The 17,267-nt window shown below is 43.1% G+C and overlaps 1 protein-coding gene across 1 annotated transcript in view; it reads left to right on the top strand.

The window, feature by feature from the left end:
* Nucleotides 1–17,267, top strand: part of LOC101135518 (pleckstrin homology domain-containing family M member 1-like) — an 82,302-nt gene that overhangs the window by 55,442 nt on the left and 9,593 nt on the right. The window contains 2 exon segments of the mRNA XM_055386822.2: nucleotides 13,806–14,161; nucleotides 14,469–14,600. Of these exon segments, the coding sequence (XP_055242797.2) occupies nucleotides 13,806–14,161; nucleotides 14,469–14,600 (488 nt within the window).

Raw genomic sequence — 17,267 nt, forward strand, 5'->3', positions numbered from 1 at the left:
CCACATGGTCTCTGGGGGTCTCCCTGGAGCCTGCGCCTGGTTCTCACCTCTTTAGTCCCTGGCTCCCTTCAGCCCCCAGGGGCCTGAGATGGGACCCACCTGCCCCCTCACTTCCTTCCCAGGCCTCAGTAGTTGACCTCACTCTAGACCTATTTTTTAATGTTTATTTTATTTTAATAGTTGTGGGGAGCAGGTGGTGTTTGTTCTTTAGTGGCAATTTCTGAGATTTTGGTGCAGCCATCACCCGAGTGGTGTGCACTGTACCCAATGTGTAGTCTCTTGTCCCTCACCCCCCTCCCACCCTTCCCCCACTCCCAAGTCCCCAAAGTCCATTATATCATTCTTAGGCCTTTGCCTCCTCATAGCTTAGCTCCCATGGACCTATTTTCTCTGCCCTTCTTAGAGATGACTATGTCCAGTACAGGGAAGGGTGGGCATCAGTACTTCGGAATGCCAGCCTGGATGGGTGGTCAGTGCCAGGCCCTGGGGAATGGGAAGGTCCATGATCGTGACCAGGGGGTAGCTGCTGACCAGGAATGCGGTCGCGGCTCCATGCCTGAATGTTAGGGAAATTCAGAGCTGGATCTGTGCCGGGGAGTGAGAGGTCAGCGGCCATTGGTTCATATTGAGGGGGAAATAGGGCTGCCAGGACTAGGGCTCTGGGGCACAGGGGCATAGGGGCACAGGTGCTCTTGCTAAATTTTGGGAAGCTCTGTTTCCAGATTGCAGAAGGATTCTGGTGTTGAGGGAACTTGCAGAGCTGTTGCCAGGTGAGCCCCGCAGGACCCTTCTGTCCAGCTGAGGCCCCTGTGGGTGCCCACCCTGCCTCCTTGCCTTCTCCTGGCTGGGGGTCCCCTGTGAGGCATGAAGGGAGTGGGGCAGGGGCCCCCGTCCAGGCCTCTGTGTCTGTCTAGGGGCTGGGCCAGAGAGAGGAAGCAGAGGTAGCAGAAGGGCCTGCCTGCAGAATCCTCCCAACCTCCCCCTTCCTTTCTCCTCGTTGGCCCAGTTAAATGTGTAAATTACTATTCCCTCCCTATAAAAATAGCTTAACTCCATTACAAATATTTGAATAATAGGAGGAAATCTCAATCGAATGACTGTTAGCATGTTGGTTTCTTCCCATTTATTCTGCCTTCTTATGTGTATGTCTTGGGCAGTTCCCATAGAGACATCACAGCGTAATGACGATTGTGCCTTCTGCTTTTTCACTTACCATATTCACCTAGTCAGTGAATGTCAGCTGCTGTACTGGGCACTAGGGAGCAATGAAAAATAAAGGATGGTTCCTGCCCTCAGGTAGCTTACTGTCCAGGAGAAATTGAACAGCAGATCCAATTATGATATGGTATGGCATGGTAGTTATGGTATGGCAGATATGATATGATATGACATGATGCATCTGCAAAGAGCTGTGGGGGGCATGTTGGAGGAGCCGTCCTCCCAGAATCTTGTTTGCAAGAGGGAAATCCAGGAGTGCTTCCTGGAGGAGGAAGGTGTTGGCAAAGATGAGTTCAAAAGGTTTCTACAGTTCCCTCTCATGAAACCCTCTGGACCTGGTGCCTTTTTCAGTGGCAGGTTTTTTTTCTCATCAGTGGTAATTAGTTTATTTAAGTTTCTACTCACCTTCTAGTTAATTTTGGCCATTTTATATTTTACTAGGAAAGCATTCATTTTCTCCAGATGTGTAAAATCTCCACTTTTAAAATTTATTATGAATTTCTTTGTGACCAAGTAAATGATTTTTCTAAGTTTTTCATAGACATATAAGAAAAATGCATATTTTCTTATTTTTATTTTTATTTTATTTTTTTTGAGATGGAGTCTTACTCTGTCACCCAGGCTAGAGTGCAGTGGCGCAGTCTTGGCTCACCAAAACCTCCACCTCCTGGGTTCAAGCAATTCTCCTGCCTCAGCCTCCCGAGTAGCTGGAATTACAGGTGTGCGCCACCACGCCCAGGTAATTTTTGTATTTTTAGTAGAGAGGGGATTTTGCCATGTTGGCCAGGCTGCTCTGGAACTCCTGACCTCAAGTGATCCACCCACCTCAGCCTTCCAAAGTGCTGGGATTAATGCATATTAATCCCTGGACGGAAAAATGCATATTTTCTATTTAAGGGATATAAGGTCCTAACTGCATCAAATCAAGTTTATTGATTATATTATTCAAACTTTCATTTCCTTTGTATCCTTTGCTTTGGGGCAGGGGTCTTTTACTCTAATTCTGATAGAGATGTGTTATGTTAAACCTTCCACTCACATTTTCTCTGTAAAGCTCTTCTGGTGCTTTTCCTAGTTTTTGCTTTTTATATTTAACTACGATGCTGTCGGGAGCCTGCAGATTTTGAGTATTCTGTCGTGTCGTTACAAATTGTGCTTTTCTATCATTACGTGGTGTCCCTCTTTATCCTATTATAGTGCTTAACCTTAAATTTCGCCCTTCTATTGTTAATATGACCGCTCCTTATTTTACTTTATTTTTTTTTGCACTTGCTTAGCATTCTTTTATTTTCTACCATTATCATTTTTTGAAACTACTAATTTCTTGTATATGTCACATCACTGTTTTGTTTTGTTTGAGACAGGGTCTCCCTCTGTTGCCCAGGCTGGAGTGCAGTGGTGTGATCATGGCTCTCTGCAGCCTCAACCTCCCTGGCTGAGGCAATTCTCCTGCCTCAGCACCCCGAGAACCTGGGACCACAGGCCTGTGTGCCACCATGCCCAGCTAATTTTTTTTTTTTTTGGTCTTTTTTGTAGAGATGGGGTTTCTTCATGTTGCCCATCACCACTGTATTTTTGTTGTCTTCATTTTTTTTCGTTTGTTTGTTTTTTGAGATGGAGTCTTGCTCTGTCACTCAGGCTGGTGTGCAGTGGTGCGATATCGGCTCACTGCAACCTCCGCCTCCCAGGTTCAAGTGATTCTCCTGCCTCAACCTCCTGATTAACTGGGATTACAGGCACATGCCACCACGCCCAACTAATTTTTGTATTTTTAGTAGAGACAGGATTTCACCACATTGGTCAGGCTGGTCTCAAACTCCTGACCTCAAGTGATCCACCTGCCTCACCCTCCCAAAGTCCTGGGATTACAGGTGTGAGCCACTGTGCCCAGCCTATCACTGTATTTTTAAACCCAAGCTGACTCGTCTTTTGGTGGGAGAATTCACTCTGTTCACGTTTCATTTAACAATTGATCTACTGTACTTAATTACCTTTGGCTTATTTTACATTTATTGGTTTATCTTGTGTTTTTCTTCCCTCTGATCTGGTTATCGATTTCCTTTTTCTTCCCCTGTTGCACTTTCCATTTCATTATTGGCAGCTGTCCCTTCTCTGGGGTTCCTAATCAAACACATATTCTTTAGCACATGCCTCGATGGGGATTCTTTTCGCAGCACCCTCATCTGGAGCTCACAGAACCTGTCACTCTGTAGGCTCTGGTCTTTTTTCAGCTTAGGAACATCTATTTGTTGCTTGATTTGATTATTGTTAGATTGTTTATTTATTGAGACAGGGTCTTATTCTGCCACCCAGGCTGGAGTGCTGTGGCACAATCACGGCTCACTGCAGCCTCCACCTTCTGGGTTCAAGTGATCCTCCCACCTCAGCCTCCTGAGAAGCTGGGAATACAGGCACACGCCACCAGGCCCAGCTAACTTTTTTTTTATTTTTTGGAGAGACAAAGTTTCGCCATGTTGCCTAGGCTGATCTTAAATTTCTGGGCTCAAGCCATCCGCCTGCCTCAGCCTCCCAAAGTTCTGGGATTACAGGCATGAGCCACTGCGCCCGGCCTGTTGCTTGATTATTGTTTCTTTTACCTTTTCTTTCCTTTGCATGTGAGTGCTCCTGACTGGGTCCCCTGCAGTTTATCTTTGGCATCTTTATTTCAATCTTGGTGTACTTTTGCTCTGAAATTTGATATTTCTTTTTGACCTTCCAGGCTGCAAATTTGAATCTCAGGAGTGAATTTATTCCCCTTCAACTAATACAATGACATATTTTAAGTTCTAAAAATCAGTCCTTTTTAAAAACTCTGCTTGATTCGAGTCTCCTTAAGAGTTTGTATTCAAGTTGTAATTGCATTCTCCAGGCCCTCTATTTTGCCAATAGCCTTGAATTTATTTTACTAGGTAATGTATTTACAGGTTTTTTTAATCAAAGCAATATTTTAAAGTCTATAGTAAAAATCTCACATGTACCCTGTTTCCCTGCCCTGTTCTCCATCAACTCAAAAGTCACCCCTTTCATTCATTCTTTCTTCATTCTTCCAGAGTTTCTAAGTACAAACTAGTATAACTACATATCTGATTACTTAATTTTCTCTCTCTCTTAAGCAAAGGTAGTACCTTGTACACACCATCTTGTGTGTAAAACAAGATTTTTAAAAAAATAAGCTTGTTTACTTTTATTTATTCCTTTGACAATGTATCTTGGAGATCATACCTAGAGAGTTTCTATCTCTTTCCCTACAACTACAAATAATCCATTTTACCAGTCTCCTGTTGACGGGCACTCGGAATATTTCCCATTTTTTGCTATTACAACAATGCCATAATGAATACTCTTTTATATATGTATAGGTAGATGTTGGAAAAATTCCAAAAGTGGGATTTTGGGGTCAAAAGGTAAATAATAGATACTTGATGGGTATATCCCATGAGGCATATACCAATTTGACCTCACCAACACAAACGAGGGTGTCTTATTCCCCACAGCCTTGCCAACTAACTGTTGTCAAACTTTCCTTTTCTGCCAATCTCACCATAATGTCTTATCTTAAGATACTTTAAATTTGCATTTTTCTTTCCAGAAAGAGTATCTTTTCATATATTTAAGGTGTTTGTCCCCCTCCACCTTTTTTTTTTTTTCTGTGAATGGTCTGTTTATATCCTTTGCCTGTTTGTGTATTGGGTTGTTAGGTTTTTTTCTTATTGAGTTCTAGTAGCTTTTTCTGTACTAGAGAAAATAGCCCTTTGTCTATTATTACGTGAGTCGTAATTCCCTCTGCCACCCTGAGCTTGTCTTTTGACTCTGCTAATAGCGTTATTTTGCCACACAAGTTTTCTTAAAACACATTTATGTAGTCAAATATATCACTCGTTTATTTTATGGCTTTTATATTTTGAGTCTTTGTTACAAAGTCTTATATTTATATATATACATATATGTATACACACAGACACAACATATTGAAGCCATATATACACACACATACAGCATATTATATATAATATATATTTATATATATACATACAGCATATTGAAGTCTTTTATATATATAAAGAGACATATATATAAAATATATGGGCTTTTATATGTATGTACATACAGCATATTGGATTTTGTTTTTCGATTATTTTTATGGCTTCATTTTTAAAAATGTAAATCTTTAATCCTTTGAAGGTTAATGTGGATGGACAGAATGAGATGTGGACCCTCCCTTATTTATATACGTGTTTATTTGTTTATCTCTGGATGGGCTAAGTTGTCCCAGTTGTCCTGTGACCTTTCACTGACAAGTCTGTCTTTCCCCATGACCTGTGATGGCATCTTTAGTGCGTCCTGGGTCCCGGCTGTGCTGGAGTCTGGTAGCGATGGCTGGTTTAGTGTGTCCTGGGTCCCAACTGTGCTGGGGTCTGGTAGCGGCAGCTGGTTTAGTGTGTCCTGGGTCCCGGCTGTGCTGGAGTCTGGTAGCGGCAGCTGGTTTAGTGTGTCCTGGGTCCCAACTGTGCTGGAGTCTGGTAGCGGCGGCTGGTTTAGTGCGTCCTGAGTCCCGGCTGTGCTGGGGTCTGGTGGCAGCAGCTGGTTTGGTGGTTCTCTCTGTTCCCCCTGCTGAGCTGTCACAGAGTGAGTTTGCTCCTCAGAGCTGGGGTCGAGCTGCAGGAGTACCCCACTTGGAGGGGTGGCCCTAGAGTGGAGAAGGGATGGTGGTCTCTGCCAGTGAGCCTGTGGGCGTTGGACATCCGTGATGTCAAAACACCAGCAGGAATTCTCTCTGTCTCCTTGGTGCCCTGGCCTTATGGGTAGAGACTACCTGGCCCACCTGTTTGGCCCCCCTCAGCTCCTGGGCACAAGGATACAAGAGCCACACTGCTTTCTCCCTGGGGTCCCATGATGGGCCAGCCTGCCCCAGGGTTCCCCTGGGAGCCTCCACCTCAGACACAGCCTCTCACCTGTGGCAGCCAGGTCCCACCCACCCACTGCCCCAGCCTCTGCTTGACTCAGGCAGTAGTAGCAGGTCACAGTTGGGAGCAGAGGGGAAACAGGGCGTGTTTAAGTGGCCTTATTCCCAGAATCCTGGCTCCAGAGCTGTGTCTGAAAGGGAGAGGAACTACTTCGTCTGTAATACATCGGGGGCAGGGATTGCTGGAAGAGCAAGTCTGTTTCCAGGTGAGAAATAATGAACAACTTTTTCTTCTTTTCTTTTTTGAGACAAGGTCTTGCTCTTTCACCCAGGCTGGAGTGCAGTGGTGCAATCACGGCTCACTGCAGCCTCAACCTCCTGGGCTCAAGCAATCCTCCCACCTCGTCCTTCCAAGTAGCCGAGAGCACAGGCTTATATGGTAGTGACAGTGAGGATGGAGAATAGTAAAAATGTTTGAGGAATTTTTTTTTTAATTTTATTTTTATTATGAAAATGTCCAATTAGGCTGGGCCTGGTGGCTTACCCCTGTAATCCTAGCACTTTGGGAGGCCAAAGCGGGAGGATTGTTTGAACTCAGGAGTTCGAGACCAGCCTGAACAACACAGTGAGACCCTACCTCTATATTAAAAATAAGTAAATAAATTTAAAACTTAAGAAAATGTCCAACATGCAGAAAAGTAAAAAGAATTTTTTTTTTTTTGAGACAGAATCTTGCTCTGTCACCAGGCTGGAGGGCTGTGGCACAATCTCAGCTCACCACAGTCTCTACCTTCCAGGTTCAAGTGATTCTCATGTCTCAGCCTCCTGAGTAGCTGGAATTACAGGCACACGCCTGGCTAATTTTTGTATTTTTAGTACAGATAGGGTTTTACCATGTTGGCCAGGCTGGTCTTGAACTCCTGATCTCAAGAGATCCACCTACCTCTGCCTCCCAAGGTGCTGGGATTACAGGTGTGAGCCACCATGCCCGGCCAAAAAGAATTTTTTTTTTTTTGAGACAGAATCTTGCTCTGTCACCAGGCTGGAGGGCTGTGGCACAATCTCAGCTCACCACAGTCTCTACCTTCCAGGTTCAAGTGATTCTCATGTCTCAGCCTCCTGAGTAGCTGGAATTACAGGCACACGCCTGGCTAATTTTTGTATTTTTAGTACAGATAGGGTTTTACCATGTTGGCCAGGCTGGTCTTGAACTCCTGATCTCAAGAGATCCACCTACCTCTGCCTCCCAAGGTGCTGGGATTACAGGTGTGAGCCACCATGCCCGGCCAAAAAGAATTTTTTTTTTTTTTTTTTTTTTGAGACCAAGTCTTGCTCTGTCACCCAGGCTGGAGTGCAATGGCATGATCTCGTCTTACTGCAACCTCTGCCTCCCGGACTCAAGTGATACTCCTGCCTCAGCCTCCCGAGTAGCTGGGATTACAGGCATATGCCACCATGCCCCGCTAATTTTTGTATTTTTAGTAGAGGAGGGGTTTTGCCGTGTTGGCCAGGCTGGTCTCGAACTCTTGACCTCAGGTGATCCGCCTGCCTCGGCCTCCCAAAGTGCTGGGATTACAGGCATGAGCCACCACACTGAGCCAAAAATAATATTTTTGAAAAACGAATACAATTACCTATTGCCTAGATTTAACAATACTTGCTCCTTGCTGGCTGCTCTACTAGGAAAAAAAAAGAGAAAAGAGAAAAAACAATATTTGCCATGTTTATTTATATTTATTTATTTATTTATTGCTGATGAATTATAAATTCTAGGCATCAAATTTCACCCCGAAAACTTCAGCATGCATCTCTGAAAAGTGATGTCTTTCTCCATGAACACCCTCCATTATTATGTCTGACAAAATTAACAATAGTTCCTTAATGTCATCTATGACCTAAGCCATCGTCAGATTTCCACCTTATCCTAAAACATCTCTCTCACAGCTGGTTTGTTTGGTTCAGGATCCCATGCAAGTTCATGCCTTGTATCTGGCTGTCTCTTCAATCTCCCTTGAAGAGCCCCGCCCTTTCCTTCTGCCTGGACATTGATTCATTGCCTGCCTGCAAGGTGTCTGTTTGCTTCCTTGCAGCAGTGTTTTCATGTTCTTCTAACCCTGGTGTTACGTGAGAACTGGTAGGCAGGTCTGCAAGGTTTAGGCTGGTGAGATCAACAGGGCTCAGTGACAGATGAGGCAAAGCCAGCAGGAGGCAAGGATGATTCTACCTTGGGTGACAGAAGTAGATGTCACTCAGATGCTGAGAATGGGGAGGGAGGAGGGAGAGGACAAATTTGATTTGGGGCACACAGCTTTCAACATGTACAAAGGACATCCAGATGGCAGTGGGCTATGTGAGCCTGGAGACTGTGCTGCGAGTTGTTGATCTACAGCCAGTGGGGCTGGGCTCTCCCAAGGCGGTGGAGTGAGAAGACAGGTGAGACACCAAGCATGAGGCCGTGGCGGAGGAGATGGAGCCTGGGGCCCAACTGCTGAGCAGTAGCAGAGAAAAAGAAGGAAAACCAGGAGGCCTGGCCCAAGGAAGCCCAAGAAGGAGAGGATTTTAAAGAGCAAACACTGGACAGAAGTCAGGCCAGAGGAAGATTGTCAGGCCTCTAAGCCGGAGCAAGGTCCTTGTAACCCCTGTGACCTGTCCGTATACATCCAAATGGCCTGCAGGAGCCACAAAGTCTGGAGCAGCCAAAAAAAAAAAAAAAAAAAACCTGCAAAAAGGAGTAAAACAGCCAGCTCCTTGCGTTGTCCCTGCCCTGCCCCAACTCATCAATTGACCTTGTGACAATCTCCTCCTGGACAGTGAGTCTCAGGAGCTCCCCACTGAGCACCTTGTGACCCCTCCCCTGCTATCAATAGATAGCCACCTTTAACTTGTACCTTTCCACTGCCTACCCAAGTCCTGTAAAGCTGCCCCTATTCTATCCCCCTTCGCTGTCTCTCTTTTTGGACTCAGCCCATCTGCACCCGGATGTAAATAAACAGCCTTGTTGCTCACACAAAGCCTGTTTGGTGGTCTCTTCACACGGACGCGCTTAACAAGGACCAGGTCTGTCATCAAGGAAGTGGTGGAAGGCCTCTGAGCAGTGAGCTGGTTGTCTAAGTGAGGGGACAGAGAAGTTGGCTCGAAAAGGAGGAAGGGAAAAAGGATTTAGTTGTTAAAAGGAGATGCTGGATCCAGGGAACAAACTTTTTAAAATTTAATTTAATTTAATTTAATTTTTTTTTTGTGATGGAGTCTCTCTCTTTTGCCCAGACCGGAGAGCAATGGTGTGATCTCTGCACACTGCAACCTCTGCCTCCAGGGTTCAAGTGGTTCTCCTGCCTCAGCCTCCCAAGCAGATGGGACTACAGGTACCCGCCACCACGCCCGACTAATTATATATATATATGTTATATAATTATATATAATTATATATATGTTATATAATTATATATAATTATATATAATTATATATAATTATATATATTATATAATTATATATAATATATATAATTATATATTATAATATATATTATATATAATTATATAACATATAATATAATATATAATATATATATTATATATATTATATAAAATATATATAATATAATTATATATATAATATATAATATAATTATATATATAATATATAATATATATAATTATATATTATATATTATATATTATATATAATTTTAATATATAATATATATTATATATTATATAATTATATATAAATAATATATAATATATATTATATATCATATAATTATATATAAATAATATATAATATATAATTATATGTATAAATAATATATATAATATATAATTATATGTATAAATAATATATATAATGTATAATTATATGTATAAATAATATATATAATGTATAATTATATATTATATATAAATAATATATATATAAAATTGGCAGAAACGGGGTTTCACCATGTTGGCCAGGCTGGCCTTGAACTCCTGACCTCAAGTGATCCACCTGCCTCAGCCTCCCAAAGTGTTGGGATTACAGGCATGAGCCACCGCACCCGTCCAACATTTTCTTTTTAAGATGGAGAGACCAGCTGGGTGCAGTGGCTCACGCCTGTAATCCTAGCACTTTGGGAGGCTGAGGTGGGAGGATTTCTTGAGCCCAGGAGTTCAAGACCAACTTGGGCAACATAGTGAGACCCTGTCTCTACAAAAAAAAAAAAAATTAGCCAGGGGTGGTGGTGTGGGCCTGCAGTGCCAGCTACTTGGGAGGCTGAGGCAGAAGAATTGCTTGAGTCCAAGAATTCAAAGCTGCAGTGAACCGTGATCGGGCCATTGCCCTCCAGCCTGAGTGACAGAGCAAGACCCTATCTTAAAAAAAAAAAAAAAAGAGATGAAGAGGCCTTGAGTTTGTTGAAATGAGAAAGGCACAAAGGTAGTCAGAAGGGAAGGGTTGGAAATTTGAGGTGAGGCCACTTCTGAGCAAGTGGGAGGCAGCTATGGAGGTCCTTCAGGCCTGGGCTGGGGAGGTTGGCTTGGATGGCAGGCCCCTGTGCCTTCTCCTGGGGGAGGGGGAAGGAATGGTGGGTGCAAACACAGACACGTTTGAGGGGGTGGGCAGAAGGTGACCACTCCTTGGTCTCATTTTCCTACCTCCCTAGCCTGGCTCATCCCTACAGCCTTCGCTAGCTGGGAGGTTCCCTTATGGACCATTTCTTTTTTTTGTGGGGGATGGAGTCTCGCTCTGTCGCCCAGGCTGGAGCGCAGTGCGATCTTGGCTCACTGCAACCTCCGCCTCCCAGTTTCAAGCAATTCTCCTGCCTCAGCCTCCCGAGTTGCTGGGACTACAGGCGCATACCACCACGCCCAGCTAATTTTTGTATTTTTAGTAGAGACTGGGTTTCACCGTGTTGGCCAGGCTGGTCTGAAACTCCTGACCTCAAGTGATCCTCCTGCCTCAGCCTCCCAAAGTGCTGGGATTACAGGCGTAAGCCAATGCACCTGGCCCCTCGTGGACCATTTCTGATCCCTCCTGGCCCCAGCGGCCCTGCTGGGTCTCTGCCAACATTACTTAGAGCACAGGCGGTGTGACCCCTGAGGAGGCCCCACCCCAGCTCCCACCCCGCCCTGGAGGAGCAGGCCAGGCAAGCAGCCTCATGAGGTCACCCAGAGGCTGGGGACAGAGTCCAGAGCCAAGGGCACCCAATCGAAACCCGAAGTCAGAAAAGCAGAAGTGCAGGCCTGCTTTCCCCCAATCCCCGTGGGTGTGGGAACCCAGGGCCCGCTCGGTTCTTTCATAGAACCAACCCTGTGACGGGGTAGGGTTGACAGCTCTGTTCTACAGATGAAGAAACGGAGGCCCAGAAATTTAAGTGGCTGCTCGGCAAGAAGCTGAAGTAGAGTCTAGACAAGAGTCCAAGTCTCTGGTCTCCGGCTCCACTCTTTTCCCCTTTGAATCAATGGAAGCTTCTGCCCCAAGCCGACGAAGAGGGTCTCACCTGAAACCGTTACGTTTGGAATCTCACCCCACATCCATGCAATAAGATTATACTGAGCTAGCCGGGCTGCTTATCCCTGTAATCCCAGCACTTTGGGAGGCCAAGGCAGGCGGATCACTTGAGGTCAGGAGTCCGAGGCCAGCCTGGCCAACATGGTGAAACCCTGTCTCTACTAAAAATACAAAAATTAGCCAGGTGTGGTGGCAGGCACCTGTAATCCCAGCTGCTCAGGAGGCTGAGGCAGGAGAATCACTTGAGCCTGGGAGGTGGAGATTGCAGTGAGGTGAGATTGAGCCACTGCACTCCAGCCTGGGTGACAGAGTGAGACTCCATATAAAAAATTAAAAAAAAAAAACAAACACTGAGCCATGGCACCTCACCTGGGCAGCAGTCAAATCACCCGAGGATCTTTAAAATTAAACACTTTCCCCAGGCCCCAGTCCAAACCACTTCCATCAGAATCTCAGAGGGCTGAGCTAGGCATGATTCCCCAAAGCCTACTGAGGCTTGAGGCCCAGGACCCTGCGGGGTCACCCCCAGGTCCCCCGATCCTGCCTCTGGATGTGTAGCTCTGGGCCAGGCCGGGATGGGTAAAGGGAGACCCAGTTTCTGTCCTGGAGAACATGTGATAAATAGGGGCTGGAAATTTGTAGAAATTTGTAGACCTATTTTTGAATTGTATTTTCTCTATTTCCAAAGCTGTAGTAGGTAACAAGATTAAAAACATTAGGCTTTATAAGTATAGTTGCGTACCCAAATTTCAGTCGAGGCATATAAATGCTATAAATGGCTGATACACTTTCTTACTACATGACCAGTTTTATTCTACATATAATTCTAAAGAATTAAAGCCTTCTTTACACATATGAGTAGGCTATTTTGGGTTTATGGTTTATTAAAGAATTATCGATGATTCACTGCTCAGTTCTAGCTATGATCACTTCGGGTGAACCTGCAGCTAAAGGACGAGGCTTACCCATTGATAGCAGAACACTGTAGATAGGACAGCATGGCGTCCCAGCTCTGATCGTGAATCAGATCACGGGATCAGAGCTAGGACTCAGTATCTCTGCCCTTCAGCTAGCCATGGTGACAGGACATGGCCCCAACTGTGTCTCCCAGATTCAAGAATTATTTGCAGTGTAGATATGCACGAATAAATGATGTTCTTAACATCACAGCAATTGCTTAAAAGTAGTGGCTTTCATACTTCTTTTTGACTCTGACCCTCAGTCACATACACATTTTTTCATAGCAGCCCAGTATACATATTCAAAAGCTTTCTGAAATACTGTTTTACCTTATTATGTGGGAAGCACTCTGATATTTTCTGTGCTAGCCTATTGCATTACATTTTTTTTTGAGATGGAGTCTCTGTCTGTTGCCAGGCTAGAGTGCAGTGGTGCGATCTCGGTTCACCACAACCTCCGCCTCCCTCGTTCAAGTGATTCTCCTGCCTTAGCCTCCCGAGTAGCTGGGACTACAGGCACACGCCACCATGCCCAGCTAATTTTTTTGTATTTTTAGTAGAGATGAGGTCTCACCACCTTGGCCAGAGTGGTCTCAATCTACTGACCTCATGATCTGTCTGCCTTGGCCTCCCAAAGTGCTGGGATTACAGGCATGAGCCACTGTGCCCGGCTGCATTACATTTTATTTTTTAAAAAGCTGAATAAGACCCACTATTTATTTCATAGTCACTAAAGAGTTGGGATCAACTGTTTGAAAATACTATTTTGAAGTATCCATGGGGTCTTACACTATAGCTGGAATGATAAAAGGACCCAAAAGAGCGTTTTTAGGAATATATTTTTGGGGGGAGAGTACCTGCGATGCCCTTCTTTTTCCCTTAAGTATAAACTTGAAAAGCTTGTTATAAACTTGAAAAAATGGTAGGTGAGTAATTTATATGTATGGTTTCATGTGTATATTTGAAATATTAATACATGAAAGCAGTGAATAATAGTATCTGACATGTAATAGGTACTTAATATGTGTTAGTTTTCTTTCTGCAGGCATATCTTGGTTGTGTAATTGTAAACAATTAGCTTTAGCTTTTAACTTAGCTTTTAGACTTCAAAAGTTCTATCATAAGATTTATCTTAACTTACTTTGAGTGATTAATTTTAATTATTGAAAGACAGTTGATTGGATACAATTTACATCTTTGGTTGACATAAATAATGCAGTCTTTTAATTTTTTTGGCCAGGTACTGGTAGTTAACTCTCAAGGAGAAATTTCACGGTTGAGCACCGAAAAGGAAGTGGTCATGAAAGGAAGTATCAACAATTATCTTAAATTGGGTCAAGAAGGGAAGTATCACGTCTACCACAATCAATACTCCACCAATTCATTTGCTTTGAATAAGCACCAGCACAGAGAAGACCATGATAAGAGAAGGCATCTTGCACATAAGTTCTGTCTGACTCCAGCAGGAGAGTTCAAATGGAACGGTTCTGTCCATGGGTCCAAAGTTCTTACCATATCTACTCTGAGACTGACTATCACCCAATTAGAAAACAACATCCCTTCATCCTTTCTTCATCCCAACCGGGCATCACATAGGTAAAGGAAACTAAGGTTAATTTATTGCTGTAAATATACTAAATGTTTATAAAATGATTGTTGTAGTTGTGCACTTGAAAACGTCATTACCAATGAGTTGAATGAAGTCCATGTGGTCAGCAGACAGGACGTTAGAGGCATGAGTGTACTTCTAACTTACTGAACCGACACCACTAACTATTTGGAGGATTTCTAGGAGTCAGAATCTTTATTCCTGGAATCAGATGGAGACCAAAGTTACAACTATTGTGCTTTTAACTTAGATCAACCTAGTGAAATAATTTCTTTCATTTCTTCTGAAATACAGGGCAAACTGGATCAAGGCAGTTCAGATGTGTAGCAAACCCAGAGAATTTGCATTGGCTTTAGCCATTTTGGAGTGTGCAGTTAAACCAGTTGTGATGCTACCAATATGGCGAGAATCTTTAGGACATACCAGGTAAGTGAATTCTGAGCCTTGTAAATGATGAATATTGGACTCACTTTTGAAATACTAGCCTATTAATCATGAAAGTTAATGTATTTAAGAGGCCATATTAAAGACTTTACTTTTGGCCTCAGTTTCTTCATATATAAGTTGTAAACATGAATGAATATTATTAGTTCTTTCTTTCTTTTTTTTTTTTTTTTGAGACGGAGTCTTGCACTGTTGCCCGGGCTGGTGTGCAGTGGCACAATCTCGGCTGACTGCAACCTCTGCCTCCTGGGTTCAGATGATTCTCCTGCCTCAGCCTCCGAAGTAGCTAGGATTACAGGTGCCCACCACTACGCCCGCCTAATTTTTTGTCTGTCAACCCAGGCTGGAGTGCAGTGGCACCATCCCAGCTCACTGCAGCCCTGACCTCCCTGGGCTAAGGTTATTCTCTCACCTCAGCCTCCCTTGTAGTTGGGACTACAGACGCATTCCACTATGCCTGGCTAATTTTTGTATTTTTTGTAGACACGGTGTCTCATTATGTTGCCCAGGCTGTTCTCAAACTCTAGGCTCAAGAGACCTGCCTGCCTCAGCCTACCAAAGTGTTGGGATTATAGTCGTGATACATTTCTGATACGAGAGCAATTAGTACAATGGTTGCTATAACATTTTAGAGAATGGTTTGACTAAAACCAAGTTAAAAATGCAATTTGACTCCTTCTTGATATGGTAGAGAAACTTTTACCCTGTGTACATGAGAAGACATTGTAGCAGGTTGTTCCTTATAATATTATTTCATAATGGTGAAATTTGGAAACAATTCCTAAGTACTCATAATCAGGCATGTTTAAATTGTGTCATCATTTCATAATGGACTGTTACATAGCAGTGAAAAACACACTAGAGCAACAAGTGTCGAGATTGAATCTCGTAAGTTTACAATAGAAGGAAAACATTTGGAGAGGGTGGGAGGGGCATAAGGGTTGAAAAATTACCTATTGGGTACAGTGTTTACTCTACGGGTAATGAGTAACTAGAAACCCAGTTCCCCCAGTGCACATAGACCCCTTGAATCTAAAATAAAATAAAAATTAAAAAAAAAAAACAGTTCCATCACTAAAAATACATAAGGATAAATGTATATACTACATACATTTGTGTAGCGTTTAAAAGCATGTGTGATAACACAATGTTACAGTATTGTTTAGGGATATAGACATTTGTAAAATTTTAAAGAAATGCGAGGGCTATATGCTTGAAAGGTAAGAAATACACTTCTAAATAAATAAGAAGTGCTCAAATGTAAATCATAATGAAAACCAGAAAACATTTTGATCTGGATGTTCATGAAAGTACTGCATATATTGAAATTTGTGAGATGCAATTAAAGACTTCCTAGGAGAAGTTGCTAGCCTTTAATGCTTATGTTAGAAAAGAAAAACTGCAAATTAATTAGCTAGGGGTGCATCTCAAGGAGCCAGCCTAAAGAAAGAAAATATTAAAGATGACCAAATGTGATGAAATAGAAAACAAATATACTTTAGATCCCATTATGTTTTACAAGCCTCTGATAAGATTATCAAGGGGGGAAAATGATACAGCACAAATAACCAATATCAAGAATAAAAAAAGAGACATACTAACCAATATTTCTGATTCTCTTTTACTAGAACTTGGAATTTTAAAGCCTTCACAGGGTCTACTAACATAGTATTCAGGTTTCCTACATCTACAAAGAAAGGGGTCCACCTAGCAGGAGTGGAGCAAGATGGTGGAATAGAAGGCCCCAACTGATCGTGCCCCACCTTCCATCCCCACAGCCACAGAAAGGGACCCACTGAGCTCCCTTTGGGTGGGGGGAAGGGTTGAGAAGGATGCCACAGTCATCTCAGTCCTTAATAGGGCAGAAGCCACACTCTTAGGCAGGAAAAGGATTTCTGGTTGTTTATCACTGCACCTGTCGTTAAGGTGATGGCAGGACCAAATGATTTCATAAGGTTTTTCTTAAATTTCGGGAACCAGATAGTTCCATTTAAACTTTTCTGCCAGAATAGAAAAAGGAGGAAATTTTACAGATTATTGTTTCTGTTAGTGTGAAACTGTTAGAAAACTTGATAAATAGAAATAGACAAATAGAAAATTATGGCCCTGTCTCCTTTATTAATATTTATTATTAATAATTAATAGCAAATAGGTATGTCTATAAGAAATCTCAAAATATTGGTATGCAGATCTATTCAGGAGTAAATTTAAAGAATAAGAAACCATGGCTAAATTGGCTTCACCTTAGACACCAATCTCCTATACTAGGAGATTACTAATACCATACTATTTTAAGAAGTCAAAGAAAGGCTGGATGTGGTGGCTCATGCCTGTAATCCCAGCACTTTGGGAGGCCAAGGCGAGTGGATCACTTGAGCCCAGGAGTTTAAGACCAGCTTGGCCAACATGGTGAAACCCCATCTCTACTAAAAATACAAAAATTAGTGGGGCACAGTGGTACATGCCTGTAGTCCTAGCTACTGGGGGGCTGAGGCAGGAGAATCGCTTGAACCCAGGAGGCAGAGGTTGCAATGAGCTGAGATCGCACCACTGCACTCTAGCCTGGGCAACAGAGGAAGACACTCTCAAAAAGAAAAAAGTTAAAGAAAGGAAACCTTTTGATCATCTCATTAGATGCCAAGAAGGTAT

Source organism: Gorilla gorilla, chromosome 4, assembly GCF_029281585.2.
Source record: "Gorilla gorilla gorilla isolate KB3781 chromosome 4, NHGRI_mGorGor1-v2.1_pri, whole genome shotgun sequence".
NCBI classification, from domain to species: domain Eukaryota; kingdom Metazoa; phylum Chordata; class Mammalia; order Primates; family Hominidae; genus Gorilla; species Gorilla gorilla.